The sequence below is a fragment of the Sinocyclocheilus anshuiensis genome, unplaced genomic scaffold (genome assembly GCF_001515605.1).
Source record: "Sinocyclocheilus anshuiensis isolate Anshui unplaced genomic scaffold, SAMN03320099.WGS_v1.1 scaffold385, whole genome shotgun sequence".
NCBI classification, from domain to species: Eukaryota; Metazoa; Chordata; class Actinopteri; order Cypriniformes; family Cyprinidae; genus Sinocyclocheilus; species Sinocyclocheilus anshuiensis.
In genome coordinates, this window is record NW_015539876.1 from 474,497 (window position 1) to 492,259 (window position 17,763).

The window sequence follows — 17,763 nt, forward strand, 5'->3', positions numbered from 1 at the left end:
GATTTTAGCAAATGGCTGCAATATAACAAAGAGTGAAAAATTTAAGGGGGTCTGAATACTTTCCGTACCCACTGTAAATACAGAGGACAGACATACAGGACATTATATGACATAACGTTTACATATATGTATTAAACAAGCTTGAGTTGAGTGGCATTTTGATTGTAACTGCTGGTTAAGCAGTTCTCTATTTGATTGCAATATTGCTCCACATTTAAATGGTGTATTTTATAATGTGAAGAGAAGGGAGAACATGACCAGAAGAAGCAGATTGCTAAAAAGTGTATCAGAGTGTGCCCTGAAACAGACTCCCTAAGTGTCACTTAAGCTACCACTGGCCACAGCTTTCCCTGAAGAGTGAGAGTACATGAAAGGCTATAAACATCTGGACATAAAGCTAGGGGATTGACTCTTGCACCAGGGCACTCTTGGGTAATTTTGCTGTTAGCAATACTAGCTTTGACGTAGAGGGGGAAAAAAATTCCCTGAAAGAGTCTGGTGCTCATCGCAGCTTATTTTGGCAAAGAACTGCCCACTTAGGAAGAGACCACCTAAACAAAATATCAAGTATATAGTAGACTATAAAAAAATGATAGACTAGCATAAAAAAATTCACTTTACAATAAGGTCCCTTTACTTAACAGTAGTTAAAATTAAGTCTAAAATGAACAATTATCAGTGAGCACTAACAATGAGCATTTCATATGACTACAGTATTTATTAGTCTTTGTTTACGTTAGTTAATAAAAATACAACTGTTTATTGATCCATTCATGTTAGCATATTAGTAAATGTTAAAATAAACTAAGATTAATAAATGTTTTTAAATGATTCTTTCATTGTTAGTTCATGTTACGTAATGTAGTTAACTAATGTTAACAAATGGAACCTTATTGTAGTGTTACCAAAAATTCATTAAAATACTGGCATGAGTAAGCATGTCTCTTTAAATGTTTTTATAGAAAAGACACCAAAACGGCAGAAAATGTGCATGGAATTTGAGCTCAATTTCATAACACAGTTGGTCGCAAAAGAGTCTCTATTTTGTAATAAAAGGTGTGGAAAAATAAATTTGTGCCCAACACAAATACCTGAAGAACTCCATGAAGGAAAATCCATAGCCATGCTGTTCAGCAATCCCAGCACACACCACATTTGCAGATGCTCCAATCAGTGTCCCATTTCCTTTTGAATCGAAAGAGAAGGAAAAAAAAGAATGATCATCTTGGACAAATCTGATAGCCTAAATAAACATAGACATTCATTTATTTTTAATGAAAAAAAGAATTTGCCTAGTGAATTCTTCCATATATACTCTATCCAATCACTCGAGTCTGCCTTGAGAGAGAGAGAGACTTGAGAATTTGTAAATGTTTAAATAGCACTATATGTCCTCTACAAATACAACACTGTACAAACACGGATCTTTATAAATGAATATTAGAATTGAATTGGTGTCAATGTGCACAGCAGATTTTGTTATACTGATTGCAATTTAAAGTTCTCCACTGTGTGCAATCACTTCTGTTAGAGTACCAGCAATGAAATGACCTTCAGTGCTAAATTGCAGGAGGTGATTTAGCAAGGGTTTTCTTTTGAAGTACCTGCTTTTGAAATGCATGTCCCAACTCAAATCACAGGCATGATAGCTTTCTGATGAAGGACAGAGGTCATCACTTCATCAATAGCATGTCTAGAAAAATGTACTCTGGAGAATCTAGATGTGTTCTTCAATTTACTGTCCCGCGATCCAAGTTATATTTTGAAAAATAAAATATGTTTATATTTTGTCTTTGATTTAAATTTGTCATAAACAATGAAATTCCATCATAAAAATATCAAAATATATTTTTTAAAATTTTGAAAATCTGGAGTTTGAAACGATCATTGCATATCAATTACGCAATTGTACAGTAATTATATATAGAGAGACATAAAAAAAAAAAAAAATGATGCGTCAACATCACATTTTCAATTTAACGACTAAATGCCTTATAAATTTGAACAATTTAAAATTCTAAATGCAGTTTACACCCATCAATTTGTCTTTTCCTAAGAGACATATTTCTTAAAGCGTGTTGTTTGGCCTTGTAGAAGAATGGTCTTCATATGAAATGTTCACATCTTGAAAGATGTCAGCGTTACAACAAAACCAGAAGCCTGCCTTAGCATTGCATGGATCAATACTAGAGCTAACACATCTCCTTTGATTAGGCAGTAGGACTGCCACATCTCTCTCCATGTCCTTAGAGCCAAACAGGCAATGAGGCATTTTCAGATGGCCTTGTAAGCACACTACATTCCTAAATGTAGAGCGATCTGTTGTTCACTGTGGTGCTTTAAAAGCCAGTGAGGAAGAAGTTAGAGGCATTGAAAAACTACAGCTTATTAAGGTTGACACAATGTAATAAAAATAAACTTTTTTGAATCACTAGTTTGAATTGCTAATTATATATCACAGATACATTTAGGCAAAGCAATTACTTCTTCGCCTCTATAGGAGGTGGTTTGCAATTCAAATGAAACGCTACAAATGATGTCTTTTAAAGGCATAGTATTCATTGCAGTTCATCAACCCACTTGAACCAAGTTTGCTGTAATGGCATGTTTTTTTAAAAACACTTATACTGAATAATATAAGAGAGACAAAAATGTAACTGACCTCCAAGGCAAGCTCCCATTGCCAATGCAAAAATTAGAGGTTTGACTGGTAGGTTGACATCAGCATCTTGACTAAGGTTTATAAGCACAGGAATCTGTGAAAGAAAAAAAAAACACATCAGATAAATATATCATATGTAGTGTGTATATGAGAGAGACAGACAGACAGACAGACAGATAGACAGATAGATAGATAGATAGATAGATAGATAGATAGATAGATAGATAGAGTATTTATTAGTCTTTGTTTACGTTAGTTAATAAAAATACAACTGTTTATTGATCCATTCATGTTAGCATATTAGTAAATGTTAAAATAAACTAAGATTAATAAATGTTTTTAAATGATTCTTTCATTGTTAGTTCATGTTACGTAATGTAGTTAACTAATGTTAACAAATGGAACCTTATTGTAGTGTTACCAAAAATTCATTAAAATACTGGCATGAGTAAGCATGTCTCTTTAAATGTTTTTATAGAAAAGACACCAAAACGGCAGAAAATGTGCATGGAATTTGAGCTCAATTTCATAACACAGTTGGTCGCAAAAGAGTCTCTATTTTGTAATAAAAGGTGTGGAAAAATAAATTTGTGCCCAACACAAATACCTGAAGAACTCCATGAAGGAAAATCCATAGCCATGCTGTTCAGCAATCCCAGCACACACCACATTTGCAGATGCTCCAATCAGTGTCCCATTTCCTTTTGAATCGAAAGAGAAGGAAAAAAAAGAATGATCATCTTGGACAAATCTGATAGCCTAAATAAACATAGACATTCATTTATTTTTAATGAAAAAAAGAATTTGCCTAGTGAATTCTTCCATATATACTCTATCCAATCACTCGAGTCTGCCTTGAGAGAGAGAGAGACTTGAGAATTTGTAAATGTTTAAATAGCACTATATGTCCTCTACAAATACAACACTGTACAAACACGGATCTTTATAAATGAATATTAGAATTGAATTGGTGTCAATGTGCACAGCAGATTTTGTTATACTGATTGCAATTTAAAGTTCTCCACTGTGTGCAATCACTTCTGTTAGAGTACCAGCAATGAAATGACCTTCAGTGCTAAATTGCAGGAGGTGATTTAGCAAGGGTTTTCTTTTGAAGTACCTGCTTTTGAAATGCATGTCCCAACTCAAATCACAGGCATGATAGCTTTCTGATGAAGGACAGAGGTCATCACTTCATCAATAGCATGTCTAGAAAAATGTACTCTGGAGAATCTAGATGTGTTCTTCAATTTACTGTCCCGCGATCCAAGTTATATTTTGAAAAATAAAATATGTTTATATTTTGTCTTTGATTTAAATTTGTCATAAACAATGAAATTCCATCATAAAAATATCAAAATATATTTTTTAAAATTTTGAAAATCTGGAGTTTGAAACGATCATTGCATATCAATTACGCAATTGTACAGTAATTATATATAGAGAGACATAAAAAAAAAAAAAAATGATGCGTCAACATCACATTTTCAATTTAACGACTAAATGCCTTATAAATTTGAACAATTTAAAATTCTAAATGCAGTTTACACCCATCAATTTGTCTTTTCCTAAGAGACATATTTCTTAAAGCGTGTTGTTTGGCCTTGTAGAAGAATGGTCTTCATATGAAATGTTCACATCTTGAAAGATGTCAGCGTTACAACAAAACCAGAAGCCTGCCTTAGCATTGCATGGATCAATACTAGAGCTAACACATCTCCTTTGATTAGGCAGTAGGACTGCCACATCTCTCTCCATGTCCTTAGAGCCAAACAGGCAATGAGGCATTTTCAGATGGCCTTGTAAGCACACTACATTCCTAAATGTAGAGCGATCTGTTGTTCACTGTGGTGCTTTAAAAGCCAGTGAGGAAGAAGTTAGAGGCATTGAAAAACTACAGCTTATTAAGGTTGACACAATGTAATAAAAATAAACTTTTTTGAATCACTAGTTTGAATTGCTAATTATATATCACAGATACATTTAGGCAAAGCAATTACTTCTTCGCCTCTATAGGAGGTGGTTTGCAATTCAAATGAAACGCTACAAATGATGTCTTTTAAAGGCATAGTATTCATTGCAGTTCATCAACCCACTTGAACCAAGTTTGCTGTAATGGCATGTTTTTTTAAAAACACTTATACTGAATAATATAAGAGAGACAAAAATGTAACTGACCTCCAAGGCAAGCTCCCATTGCCAATGCAAAAATTAGAGGTTTGACTGGTAGGTTGACATCAGCATCTTGACTAAGGTTTATAAGCACAGGAATCTGTGAAAGAAAAAAAAAACACATCAGATAAATATATCATATGTAGTGTGTATATGAGAGAGACAGACAGACAGACAGACAGATAGATAGATAGATAGATAGATAGATGCAAAATGCCCTGATCATAATTCTCATAGGCAATGTATTTGAATAATGAAAAATTAAGCAATGCCTATTACAAACAACCATCTGTCAGGAACCAAACATTGTGGATGTCAGGGTCACAGAGAATGTTATATTCAAATATTCTGACAGCCGTCCAACCTATTAGCAGATTGAGTCATATTCTTCTGCTCCACAAGTCAAGAACAAGAAAATCAGTAGTTGATGACATTAGATTACTTTGCCATATTTCTCTCTTTTTGCACAAACACAGAGCTTGAATAAACAGCAAATGAAAATCTCATGAAACAGCATGTATGATCCAAGCATCACTGCTTTGGCACAGGCATGAAATGTACATGGATATAAACAAGACAAAAACACTCCACAATGGCTATAGCCATCAGTGCTTAGCATGAGAATATAATGGTAAGAAGCAGGGAATGGATCCCTGTGGCGACAACAACAAATATGCATGCATACATTTCTCAAGGCACATAAGCATTCGATCTTCCCACCAGTGTAGCATAATTTAAAGATTGCATATTTGCAGAAAATGTCTTCTGCCTCGAAGATTTCTGCATGTAGCCACTTGTCTGCTACACACTGGCCTCCCAGCTAACAGCGGCTTCAGCTGCAATCGACTAGAATAAATTACACAGCACAACTGTGATTACATTTTCTACTACATTTGCCATCCGGCTCATTCAGCTGTGGCATCGCCAGCGTGGATGGGAGGGCACCAGGAGCCAAAGCAACCGTACACTTGTGTTGACAAGAAAATAGCAGTTTTATGTTTGCAGTGGAGCGCAAATAGCAAATTTTTAATCTGTGTGGAAAATCCTAACTTGACACAGGTGGCATGGAAACATTTTTACAGATATCACACATGCTCTCTGTTATCATAACTCTGCAATCATAAATATTAGTATATTTATTATATTATTAAACTTTCATTTTGTTGTCTACACATGAACAGCTACTGTGTAATAAGTTACAGTATATGGGGACATTTGTTCTTTTATGGAGGTGTAGACATAAGGACTATATTTAGGGGATAATCTATAGCAAGTGTGTTTTTAATCACAAAGTAATCATGGCCATGGTCACCTTGAAAGGATTTATTTTGCAAAAACTAACTATTATCACACTTATTTAATAGATTCTTACCTAACAAATATCATAATAAATGGAAAATATATTTAACATATATTGACATAAACTACGATTCAATAATTTAGTTTTTGAAAGAAATTAACACTTTGATGCAGCAAGCAAGCATTTAATTGATCAAAAGTGACAGTAGAGATTTTTTGTTAAAAATAAATGTCTATTTTAAATAAATGCAGTTCTTTTGAACTTTTTATTCATCAAAAAAAGTGACAATGAAGATTGGAGTAATGGCTGCTGAAAATTCAGCTTTGCGGTCACAGGACTAAATTACATTTTAATATATTTTCATGAAAAATGGAAAACAGCCATTTAAATGTCATTGTTGTCAGTCAGATTCAGATATGCTGGTTCTCACCAGGCAATTCTTTTGGGATTTTTTGTAGATCAATTTCAGGATCCCCACTTAGGGCTCCTGAAAATAAAACATCAATTGTGGTTTAAAGATTTACCACAAAGATAGAACCTTAGGTTATCAAGGTTAAGAACGGTCAATAATAACTTTCATTAAATCCCACAAGCACTTTGATCCAGTTTACTTACTGCAATTACAGAACAATCATTGGCAAGTCACCCAACAAATAGCCATGGAAACAAAAGGAGATCGACAAACATGGTGAGCAGGGCCATGACTGCAGCCATGTATATGTCCTATATAATCCCTTACAGATGAGAACAGGCAGGGACAGAAGTAAACAGCTTCTAGACACTGTATTGATCTTCAGATCAGATGTTCAGTGCTCCATGTGGATGTCAGTGATTGTGTGACGTTTGAAAATATATAGAATACTCAAACCGAACACGCTATGCCTGATATGTGGACCTAAACATGGCAAGCCAATTTAAAATTGCTTTATACATGGTGTGATTTAGAGTCAATACTTCAAGCAATTTAAACGTCTAACCACAGAAATTTGTTGCTCAGACCAGTATGAATTTCCATGAAAGTATATTCAGGTTAGTTAAATGGTCTTTCCAATGAAGCTGGTGGACCAAATGATGCTTGATGATGGTTAATCTAGTTATGAAGTCTTGTGGGGAGACCAGCATACCAGCATTCAGACCACACAGGGAAGTTAAAAATAACTGAATTCATGCTAATTTTTAGTAGAGTCAGAAACAGGCCCATTCTGTGCTCTACATTAATGAAGTGTGTGTCTAACGGCATGGTCTTTTTAGTCCAGCTTCAGATTGTGAGAGAGCACTACTGAGAAGTCTTTTTCTGTATTTATACAGTGATGGGGCCAGCAAAATCAATGCGATCCACTACCACCACAGGTATATGCTGAGCTCAAATACATTTCACCCTGTTTATCTCTCCTTTTTTGACAGAGCGAATGAAAGAGACAGACAGTGAGCAAGAATAAGACAAAATAGGACAAGAGTTGCAGGTTCCAGTGGCTAACATGTCATCCAACAACTGACTAGTCAAACACAGTGAGATCTTTATGCAAACACGTCCTAAGAAATATATATAATCGGGGTCATTTTGACTACTGGACTAGTATTCAGCTAGTTGTTCCTTACAACCTAACAACTTTGCCTAACTAGTTGCCTAACCTAACAACTATCTAACCCTAACCTTCTGCCCATCCCTACTACACACAAGGTGAGAAAGGAAGCAAAAGAAAGTAAGAAAAGAGGACAAAATAGACAGATCAAATTAAACCTGTGGAAAACGCTGGAGAAGGAGGAAATGAAAAAAAGTCTTTTGAAATGCTAAGTGATTTCTGGAGTGACTTGTCTATTTCATCTGCCCTGCATTCTTCCCTTCTGCTCATTTGGTGCCATGTTCATCATATCAGCTCACAGCACGTGTTCCTTCATGATGCACATGATTCATGTGCTGCTCTGACAGCACATCACCACTCACTACTGATTCTCACATGTTTCGGTTGACTATAGAGGATAAGATGCACTATTTTCACCTATTTGTCAACAGAACGTGGGTAGTTGACACGACATGTCAAGCAGTGATGGCAGTATCCTCCAGTGAGACATGCCATTCTAAAACTATTTGAAAAAGCATATTTCTAATCATACAACATCACTAGTCTTCTACTTTGTAAACAATAAATATTGTTACAATAGTGATGAGACATTTCACGTTCTACTTTGTTTGCAGGGGTTAAATTGAAAGAACTCTCAAATCTGGCGGCGATTCAGGCTCCCTATAGGCAAGATATGACAGTCCCTCAAGTTAAGGGACTCCAGTCATTATCATTACATAAATTGCTTCAGAATCATCCAAGACCCTCCTGGCTCACATCAGAGGCCTGATAAGCTTGTCTTATTTTGTGATAATGATCAAGTGACTGCATATTACGCATTACATAACTTCTTGTTCACAGAACTGTTGTATAAAAGACTTTGCCTAAGCCTATTGCAGGGAACATCAAAAAGGTGATTAAATAAAGTGAAATTTAAACAAAATGGTGAGCAATTTCAGCATCTAATAATATATATTTTTATATATTAATGTCAATTTATTTTTACAAAAAATAATTTTATTTAAATGAATAATTTAATTGAATATAATTTTAATTGCATCACAAAAACAATTAAAATCTTGAAAAAATGTATCATGGTATCCACATAAATATTAAGCCACACAACTATTTTCAAAATTGATAAACATAGGAAATGTATTCCTCTAATATGCAAATCAGAGGATATTAGAGCGTATTAGAGGAATAAATTACATTTTAAAATATAGAAAAGTTTTTTTTTATCAAATAAAGGCCTTCTTTCAAGTCCAAGTACTAAAAAAGGCCATTGTACTAAGATGTCAGACAAACTAGAGTGAGATTTAGAGCTAGTTTTGTTTCACCATATCTTTGTGTTTGTGTGCAAATGCCTGAAGGAGTATGTCTGTTCCTTACCATAGTGGCAGTGAAGGGAATGTTGTCTATAAGAGAGGAGGCCAGTGCTGAGACCCACATGACCAAAATGATGGCGATGGCCAACCGCTCATCCTCTGGTACTGCCTGGGAGAGAAGATAACAATAAAATATGTCACAACCAAACGCACGCACACACAGGCACATAGATGCCAACACAAAGGTGGGAGGGTTTGCAGACAATGTGTTCATGACACAGTCACATTGGATTCATTATTTCAAGCTCTGTTGCTTTCATAAACCGAAACACACAACAACACATGTACACAAACAGACATAAAAACACACTCTCACCATATGCCTGTTTTCAATCCAGCTATAACGTATGTGAAAACGCACCGTAGCTTTTTCATAAGCATGTAAGAATGCTGTTTATTAGAACACGGTTTTATTTCAGTCATTTCCCCACTATTTCTCTCTTTGGTTGTTCATCTACATGGTCAGATTTTGGGGGTCCTGGTGCTGCTGATTGGATTGAATGCATCAGAGCCCCGCAGCAGCACCTGTCATGAATAATTACTGTGATTGTAAAAGGCCCACACAGCAAACACAAACTGACAGGTCTATCAGAGTGTGATCGCCAGCCAGGCAGAGCTGGACACTTCCAGACCTCTGGAAATCTCTCTATTTATGGCCCACACAGCCCTACTATTGGATCAAAGATAACAATAATTTAAGCCAGCCACATTATTTAATGAGGTTCATTTGGCTGATTTACATTGTTTTTTTGTTTTAAGTGTGGTAATGCAAGCTCTTAGAATTATGGTCCATGTATGAAAGAAGATATAGAGTAAAACAGCACCCATCCACTTTTTCAGGAGCCTTGGTTTTTCCCAGAGATTTTTTGAAGTCTTTGTTCAGGAGTTAAAAACCATGAACCAAATCAACCAGCAACGAGGTGAATCACAACATTATAAATTTTAATTTAAAGCAAAAATGTATTTGAAAATTAGTCAAAATGACAAAGGTACAAGAGTGTACTTAACAGCTTTAACTACAGCTCCATGAAGCACTGCGCAAGACATAATCAAAAAACAGTGGAGAAATATAAAACTACTGACTTAAAGACAATACTAATAGAGAAACGACATAATTTGTGTTCATTTTGTATTATATAATAATATTTAATAAGATTCTTTCTTTGCATTGATGGTCCCATGGAACCCAAATGTGACCAAATGTTCTTTATAGTGAAAAAAGGTTCTTCTGATTATTGAAATATTCTTCACACTAAGAAAAAAAATGGTTCTTTTAGGAACGGTTCGCAGAAAGGTTCTTGCATCCAAACCCCCTTTTGGAACTTTTATTTTTAAAAGTGCACTGAAGTAGTTTGAGAGAGTAGGGATACAGATTCTATGTCATTTGCAGTAGTTCATGGGAAATGGGCAGGCAATAAAGAATTCCTTTTTCACAATTGGTTTAATGCGATTCTCTGATTTGCACAATCATTGGGTAATTTAGTTTCTCAACAGGAATCCTGTTGTTAAAACAATTATTTAAAAAATACATTGAAATAATGCGGGCTGATGGGCATGTACTGTCAATTAAGAACCTTGTACTGTAGCTCACAGTACAAGTGTTAAAAATCAATCCTAAAATGAATGGGATTTTTACTTTCAGCCACCCACTGTTGGCACTTCATAGTAGGTTAAGCTGCTGCATAATATACAGACCTTGGACAACAGTGAAGGACTATCTAAATAAAAAGGTAATTGCAACTTTATATCTAAAAATTTTATTTTATATATCAGAAAGTAACTTTTTATTTCACAATGACCTTATATTTCGCAAATGCAGCTTTGTTTCTTATAATTGCAACTTTATATTTTGCAGTTCAAACATCATGTTTTACAATGTGACTTACAATGTCTTTATTCTTATTTTTATTTTTATAATCTGTCTTTACTCTGAGGCAGAAACAGACCTTTCCCTCAAAATCCGATCATGAGTGGTCACAGGAGACACATCTGAGGCATGTTACATCAAGGTGTAAACAGCATGTGTCGCCTTCCCACTTGTGATCGTATCACATACCTTATACCTGTATCATATACCACATACATATTTTAATACCACTTTTTGGATAGATTTTGTGCTGATTACATAACACCTTTAGTGAGTCGAGCACCAGAGCAACACAGACAGCCCATGCAAATATAAATTCCTAGTGAAATCCCCCCAAAGTATTAAAGTATCAAATACTTCTGGAGCAAATACTCACTTTTATCAACACTGCTGTCTGCTCCCCGATGTAGTCGATGAGCTGCAGCTGGGCTAGGGCCTTAATAATACACCAAAGAGAAAAATCAAGCCATAGACCAGAAACCAAAACAACAGACATTTAACCTGACAGTTCTGATTTTCCATCTTTTAAACAATGGAAGTGGAATATCAGAATTCATCTATTTTTGTCTCAGCGCTTGCAGTACACACTGGTATGGAGTGACTGTGAATGTTGGCTCTGCTATAGAGGGCAAACAGTTTATCTTGGAGCAGTTTAAGCTCCCCACTGGGCCCAAGGTGTATGCTTCCCTGTGTGAATACTGTTCTCCTAACAAAATAAAGGATTAAACCAACACAAACAGCAAACCCAGCATTTCTGCTGCTGACATGCTCACTTTCTCCTTACTTCGACTCCCAATCTCAAGTCACCCTCTTTCTCCTTCTTTATTTATGAATGTGATAGATAAAAATAAACATAAAAATGGCCTATTATATACACTATTAATATTGTGGGGGGGGGTAAATAAAAAATAGATATAGATATATAATAAAAATGTATAGATAGATATATAGATGGATAGATAGATAGAGATTAAAATAAGAAAGAAGAAATAGAACACTTTTTCTTACAATAATTAATAAAAATCTCATTTAACTTTTTTTTATTTAAATCCTATTTTGAGGGAATTTTAAAGGGGTCATATGATGCAGCTAAAAAGAACATTATTTTGTGGGGGCAGGTTAGAACGAGCCGTTTTAGGTAGGCGTGGTTGACTCTTAACTTTTATAAATATCTCTTTGGATTTGAGACTTTAGTCTTTGCAACTTTACAGATCTTCTTTATGCACCAAGAGCTTGTAACACTCCAAAAAAAAAAGGAAAAATGTAAATAGCATCGTATGACCCCTTTAATGTTTATTTTATTATTGCATTTTTTGGTTGCATTTAAAAAAATTAATTTTAGGGGGCACGTTAGAGGCATGACAGGCTCCGAACTAGCATCCAAAACAACATGGGCCGGTGACCAGCTAAACTGATCTTGGTAAACAATGACTAGCCATTACTATGATGTAATAGATGACAGAACATTGGGATATGTGGGCGTTTGTTGAGCATTACCATACCTCCATAAGCACAAACAGAGCAGCAAAGAACAACAGGGTGGCCCATTCCACTCTGTGAAGTATGATCTCGAAGTCCTGAATGTCAGCCAGCACCAGTAACCACAGAGCCCCCAAGATAGCGATCCAACCTGAGGGACAAAACAGTACATATCAAGCCGAGATCACTGGAAAAGAACCAAGAACACTGTTCACACAAACATTTTATTTCCTGTTGTTGCACGTAAAGGTTTTAAGATAATGGAATCCTGGAAAACAGCAGACTGGTGGTTAATGCAATGCATCAATCATATGTTATGTCTCTATCTATCTTGCCTTCCCATGACCACAAACACTTTCTCATCAGCCGACCACAGTGTTCCTAAATCTGGTATTCCACTCACACAAAAAAACATTCAGCGGGAGAGAGACCAAACAGCGGCATTCAATTAGAAACACAGTCCAGCCACCGCTCAAACGGACTCATAATCACTCTGCACATCAATATACCGACACCACAGGTAGTCTGCAACGCCACAATGGACTACAGGCTGTCAGGGCATAAGAATAATAAGCCAGTTACTGGAAAGCCTTCATTAAAGGCTTCTGTGATGTGTCCGACACTGATCCAAGTATCTCAGTCTAAATAGATGATGGGAATCGCAAATACAACATAAACAGAACATAAAAGTGCTGGTTTCCCTGAGAGAGGATATCATATTAATTAATTCTGTATGCTTTTTTATATGTTTGAGAAGTCTCTTATGCTCACCAAGGCTGCATTTATTTGATCAGAACCACAATAAAAACAGTAATATTATGAAATATTATTATGATTTTAAATAACTGTTTTCAAATATATTTTAAATGTTATTTATTCCTGTCATGGAAAAGCTGCATTTTCAGCCACCATTACTTAGTCTTCAGTGTCTCATGATCCTTCAGAAATCATTCTAATATGCCAATTTGCTGCTCAGGAAACATTTCTAATTATCAATTTTGAAAACAATAGTGCTGCTTAATATTTTTGTGGAAAAAGGGTGATACTTTTTTTTCTGGATTATTTGATAAATAGAAAATTCAAAAGAACAGCATTTATATGAGATAGACATTTTAGAAATATATTTTTGTGTTCCACAGAATAAAGAAAAACGTACAAGTTTGAAACAACATGAGGGCAAGTAAATGATGGCTGAATCTTAATTTTTATGTGAACGTTCCCTTTACACTGTACAATATAAGCAAAATAAAAGTCAACCTGTGCCACAGTTTATTTTAATCCACTCAGTCTAAAATATCTATCAAGAATGGAGGTGAAATATAAAAGGACATTAGCTGGTCTGAACATTGTGCATGCTGTCATGAAATACTGCCAGAAATTTTACCACTGATTAGGTGATGACGTACTGTTTCCCAGAAGCCTCTGGGATTAAAAACATACGCAGCGTGTCAGGGACAAAATGTATGAGTCACTAAAGTGAGATGGATAATACAGCAGGATGCGGACCAGTGGTATACCACGCCATCACATGCGGTGGTAGAAGTCCATCATAATGAGTGTGCCATTTAGACATCAGGACTGTGCACAGCTAATGCGTTACATCTCAGCCTTTGACCTTTACTATAATAGACACAGAAAAACAAGCTTTATTCTGGACCTGTGTATTACATGCAACTGTTTGACGCTGACGGTTTAAAAAAAAAAAAAAGAGACTGCAAATGTCTACAAACGAACAGGAGCCATTAGCCCAGTTAATGTATGCTTACACACTGGGAGAAACATTTACAAGCAGTAAAATTAGAGTTTGAAACGAACTTAAGTGCAGGTAGTTGATTATCTTCTCTAGGTTGTATTTTACTGGAGCACCATTAAGCGGACATTCATCGTAGCATTCAGATAAAATGTTTCCTGAAAATAATACTGTGTTTGTCATCATTTCCCAAAACAAAGCAGTGAAAGGGAAAATTTCATTTCTTGTTATTTTGCATTTATTTATTGTGCATTATTAATCTTTCTATTGAATATTAATCTTCTGTGTACTCAGAAAACAAATATGAGAGGGAAAGGAAGAGTGGATGATGTTCGTTTGGTTTAGCTTAAATGAGTGTGTGTTGGCCTTGAGTCAAAAGCAGGAACAAGTAGTGAGTCTTTGAAGCAGCATGTGTTGAGCAGACGGTCATGTACACCACACATTATAAAAGCTTTGGGGCCGAAATGACATTTATTTTTCATATAATAAGACAGAGCCTTCCTCTGGACAATCAGGAACCAGATCCTGTCATGGTGTTCAGTGGAAATGGTGTGTCACAATCCTAAAAGGAAAATGGGTCGCAGATCTGGGGAATAAATGCTAAATACAAACAATAAACTTACTAATTTTATAGAGTAAAAAATTCTCCTTTGTTGATTTTTTGGCACAATTTCATCAGTCACATGGTAAAAGCTAGCAAAAGTATGTTCCAACTTAAAAACGGCCACATTCTTGCAAATGAAATGAGTAAAATCTGGGTCCTCAAGCAAAATCATTTGCCATAACCAGTGCTTGGGCCTAGGCCTGGGCGATAAAACGGTATCGATATTTATCGATGGTACACCCTCTTTGATAACGATAGACATTTTTTTCGATATAGCGCATGACATAGGCACGTGCTATGAGTGACGCAGACTGCACGCACAAGCACGAACACATGCTGAACTGAGTGCTGTGCCTGCCTGTGATGAGGTATGTTAGATTTATATAAAATCTAACCCACTCAAAGAAGGATAACAAATTACTGAGCAATTATCTAAAGACCCCGCTTTCAGCAGGCTATTTCCTGTTAGCCAGCCAGAGGCTTTGGACTTTAGCCAGCAATGCCAGTGTGTGAAGTGCCTCTATTAAAACAAGCTGGACAATGGTCAAACAGTTACTATTCAAGCTTCTCAAATTTAGCACAAAACACTACACATGCATGCACACATACTTTTGGGATTATGACCAACACTGGTCAGTAAATGCTGCAACAAACCGATACGCTATAAATCATAGCAGAGGGGGTGACAGTATGCTTCCAATTCTAGCTAAATTTTATTAAACAGGTGAGTGCTGAAGACTGCCCGTGGGAAATCATTTAATAAGGGATGAGAAGGACGAACAGAGGAAGAGCCAAAGACAGGAAGAAAAAGAACAGAAGAAGGCAGAGAAGAGACCAGCTGCACAGAGGACACAGATGTACTGTAATTGTGGAGGAGAATTCATTAACATAAAGTTTAAACAAAACTGGTTTAAACAAGGTAAAGAACAAGGTAAATGAGGTAAAAGGCAATGGTGTTCAGAATAGCCAGATGATAGAAGACAAAGTTATGTAACAGGAAGTCTATTAATTTTAAAAAACAATGTGAATTGTTTCAATCAGAATGGAGTTGGTGGAAATTTATAGACGAAACTGCAACATACAAAGTTGAAATCGAATTGTAAAAATGTAAGTGACAAGCATAATTCAAATATCTGTTATACCCCTCTTTTTTGGTTGATACCCCAAAGATGGATATGTAAACATAATTACAAAAATTGTAATTTATTTCCAAAATTAAGCTCCTGTTTTCCCTTCAGAGTCTTTGAATATGCTCTGATCTAATGAAAACCCAAGAGAAAGAAAATGATGCTTTAAAACTGTGATTAAAAAGTTTGTTTTGGTTCTCATAAGATTAGAAAAAGTCAAGAAGCATCAGTTTGATACTTAAATAAGCATGTTTTTTGAGATAATAAAAGGGCTTCTGGGTCCAACAAAACATGGGGGCTGACAACTTTCACGTCACTTGGATACCTTAAATATTCCTCACAGTCAGCCACCTCAATAAGTAAACTAGTATTACATATAATATATACTGTATATTATATATACTGTGCATCTTTTCTTTAGAAGTGAAGCATATTCACTGATTTGGATGGCACAAATACACACACTCTAGCACTGTAGTCCATGCATGGTGTGAAAAGAATCCCAGACAGTTTTGTCACAACACAAGTCCAAAAAAGTAACTTTTGATTTGCTTTTCGCTTCAATGTTTCCCCACGGCATCCAACGGAAGATGGAGGAGGAACTGAGGGCCTTCAGCCTGGGAGGTTCATTCATCATACCCAAAACAACACAGGCATTCTGGCCCATTGAGTGAGACACAAACACCACCTCATCATGTTCTTAATTTTAAAGCAAATGTGTTTCCACAAGCACCTTCCTTATAAAGAACTCTCTCTCGCTCTCAGAATTTTCTTGGAAAAAAAATGAGCTGTTGTGTGTTTTCTACTTTGATTAATCTTCCACCGTTTCCTCATTCATTGTTTGGTGGTACAGCTTTTGTGCTGCCCAGGAGATAAATTATGCCTGGATCTTAACTTATTTATTCATAAATAAATGACCATATCAAGAGATGAGTTACATTAGTAATATTTAATATGCATGTGGACCTTAAACGTAATCATTTCCTCATTTAAAAAGTTTTACCCTCAAATAAATTAATAATACTTTAAAGTTGCACTACAGAAGAGATTTTGGTTAAAAATTAACAAAAAGTATACCTCAAACCATCAGATTTATCATTCTGCAGCAGAGCAGTGGCAAAGCACAACCCATGTAAAGAAATAATTTTGCAAGTAACCTGCTATTTTATGTTTCAAACAGAGATGATGATGATAAAGTTTCAAAGAGCATCTTTAAAGTCCCCCAGTAGTGTATGTTGAATTGTAGTTTATGTTGTTTATTTGTCTATGTGATGTTTTTAATATGCTTTTAGACAAACCATGTGCCAATCTATTCATCTACACCATTGCTGAGTATTTTCTCCTTAAAGGGGTCATAGGATGCCCATTTTCCACAAGTTGATATGATTCTTTAGGGTCTTAATGAGAAACGCTACTGTCAATCAAACTATCGTGGGAGGGCCTGTCTGTGTGACGTCACCGGGCGTGTCTCACATTCCTGAAAAGTGAAGCTGCGGGCTCTTTGATTGCCCCCTGGTGGCTGGCTGCAGGACAGGTCATAAACCCTGCCCTCTCCATGTAAACGAACGGCACTTGAGTCAAAATAAAAAAATGAATTACACTTCCAATACAATTTTCCGAAAGATGGTTTTGGTCATTTAAGGTAGGCTAGTTGTTATCACGCTGATATATGTTCAATTGTTCGTTTTTGTGATAAGTTTGATTTTAGCTAGTAATTTGATGCTATAAAAAACGGGGCGTGTCGTTATAGTTGATTGGGTCTGCGGGAGTTTGGGCGGGAGTTTGATACCGCGGCTCCACCTCATGACACTACTGCGCAGACTCTGGCTCCAAACAAATCTCTACTGCGCAG

General features: G+C 35.9%; 1 protein-coding gene and 1 long non-coding RNA gene across 2 annotated transcripts in view; both read right to left on the reverse strand.

Annotated features, from left to right (window-relative positions):
* Positions 1-2,751, reverse strand: part of LOC107685291 (uncharacterized) — a 21,440-nt gene extending 18,689 nt beyond the window's left edge. The window contains exons 1-2 of the long non-coding RNA XR_001633936.1: positions 2,663-2,751; positions 1,092-1,185 (exon numbers count right to left, since the gene is read on the reverse strand). This is a non-coding gene — a long non-coding RNA (uncharacterized LOC107685291). The remainder of the gene's footprint in view (positions 1-1,091; positions 1,186-2,662) is intronic.
* A 466-nt stretch (positions 2,752-3,217) lies between these two features.
* The window catches only part of LOC107685326 (P protein-like), a 41,789-nt gene continuing 27,243 nt past the window's right edge, over positions 3,218-17,763 (reverse strand). The window contains exons 9-13 of the mRNA XM_016481878.1: positions 12,454-12,581; positions 11,328-11,387; positions 9,089-9,193; positions 4,841-4,934; positions 3,218-3,363 (exon numbers count right to left, since the gene is read on the reverse strand). Coding sequence (XP_016337364.1) covers positions 3,218-3,363; positions 4,841-4,934; positions 9,089-9,193; positions 11,328-11,387; positions 12,454-12,581 — 533 coding nt within the window. The remainder of the gene's footprint in view (positions 3,364-4,840; positions 4,935-9,088; positions 9,194-11,327; positions 11,388-12,453; positions 12,582-17,763) is intronic.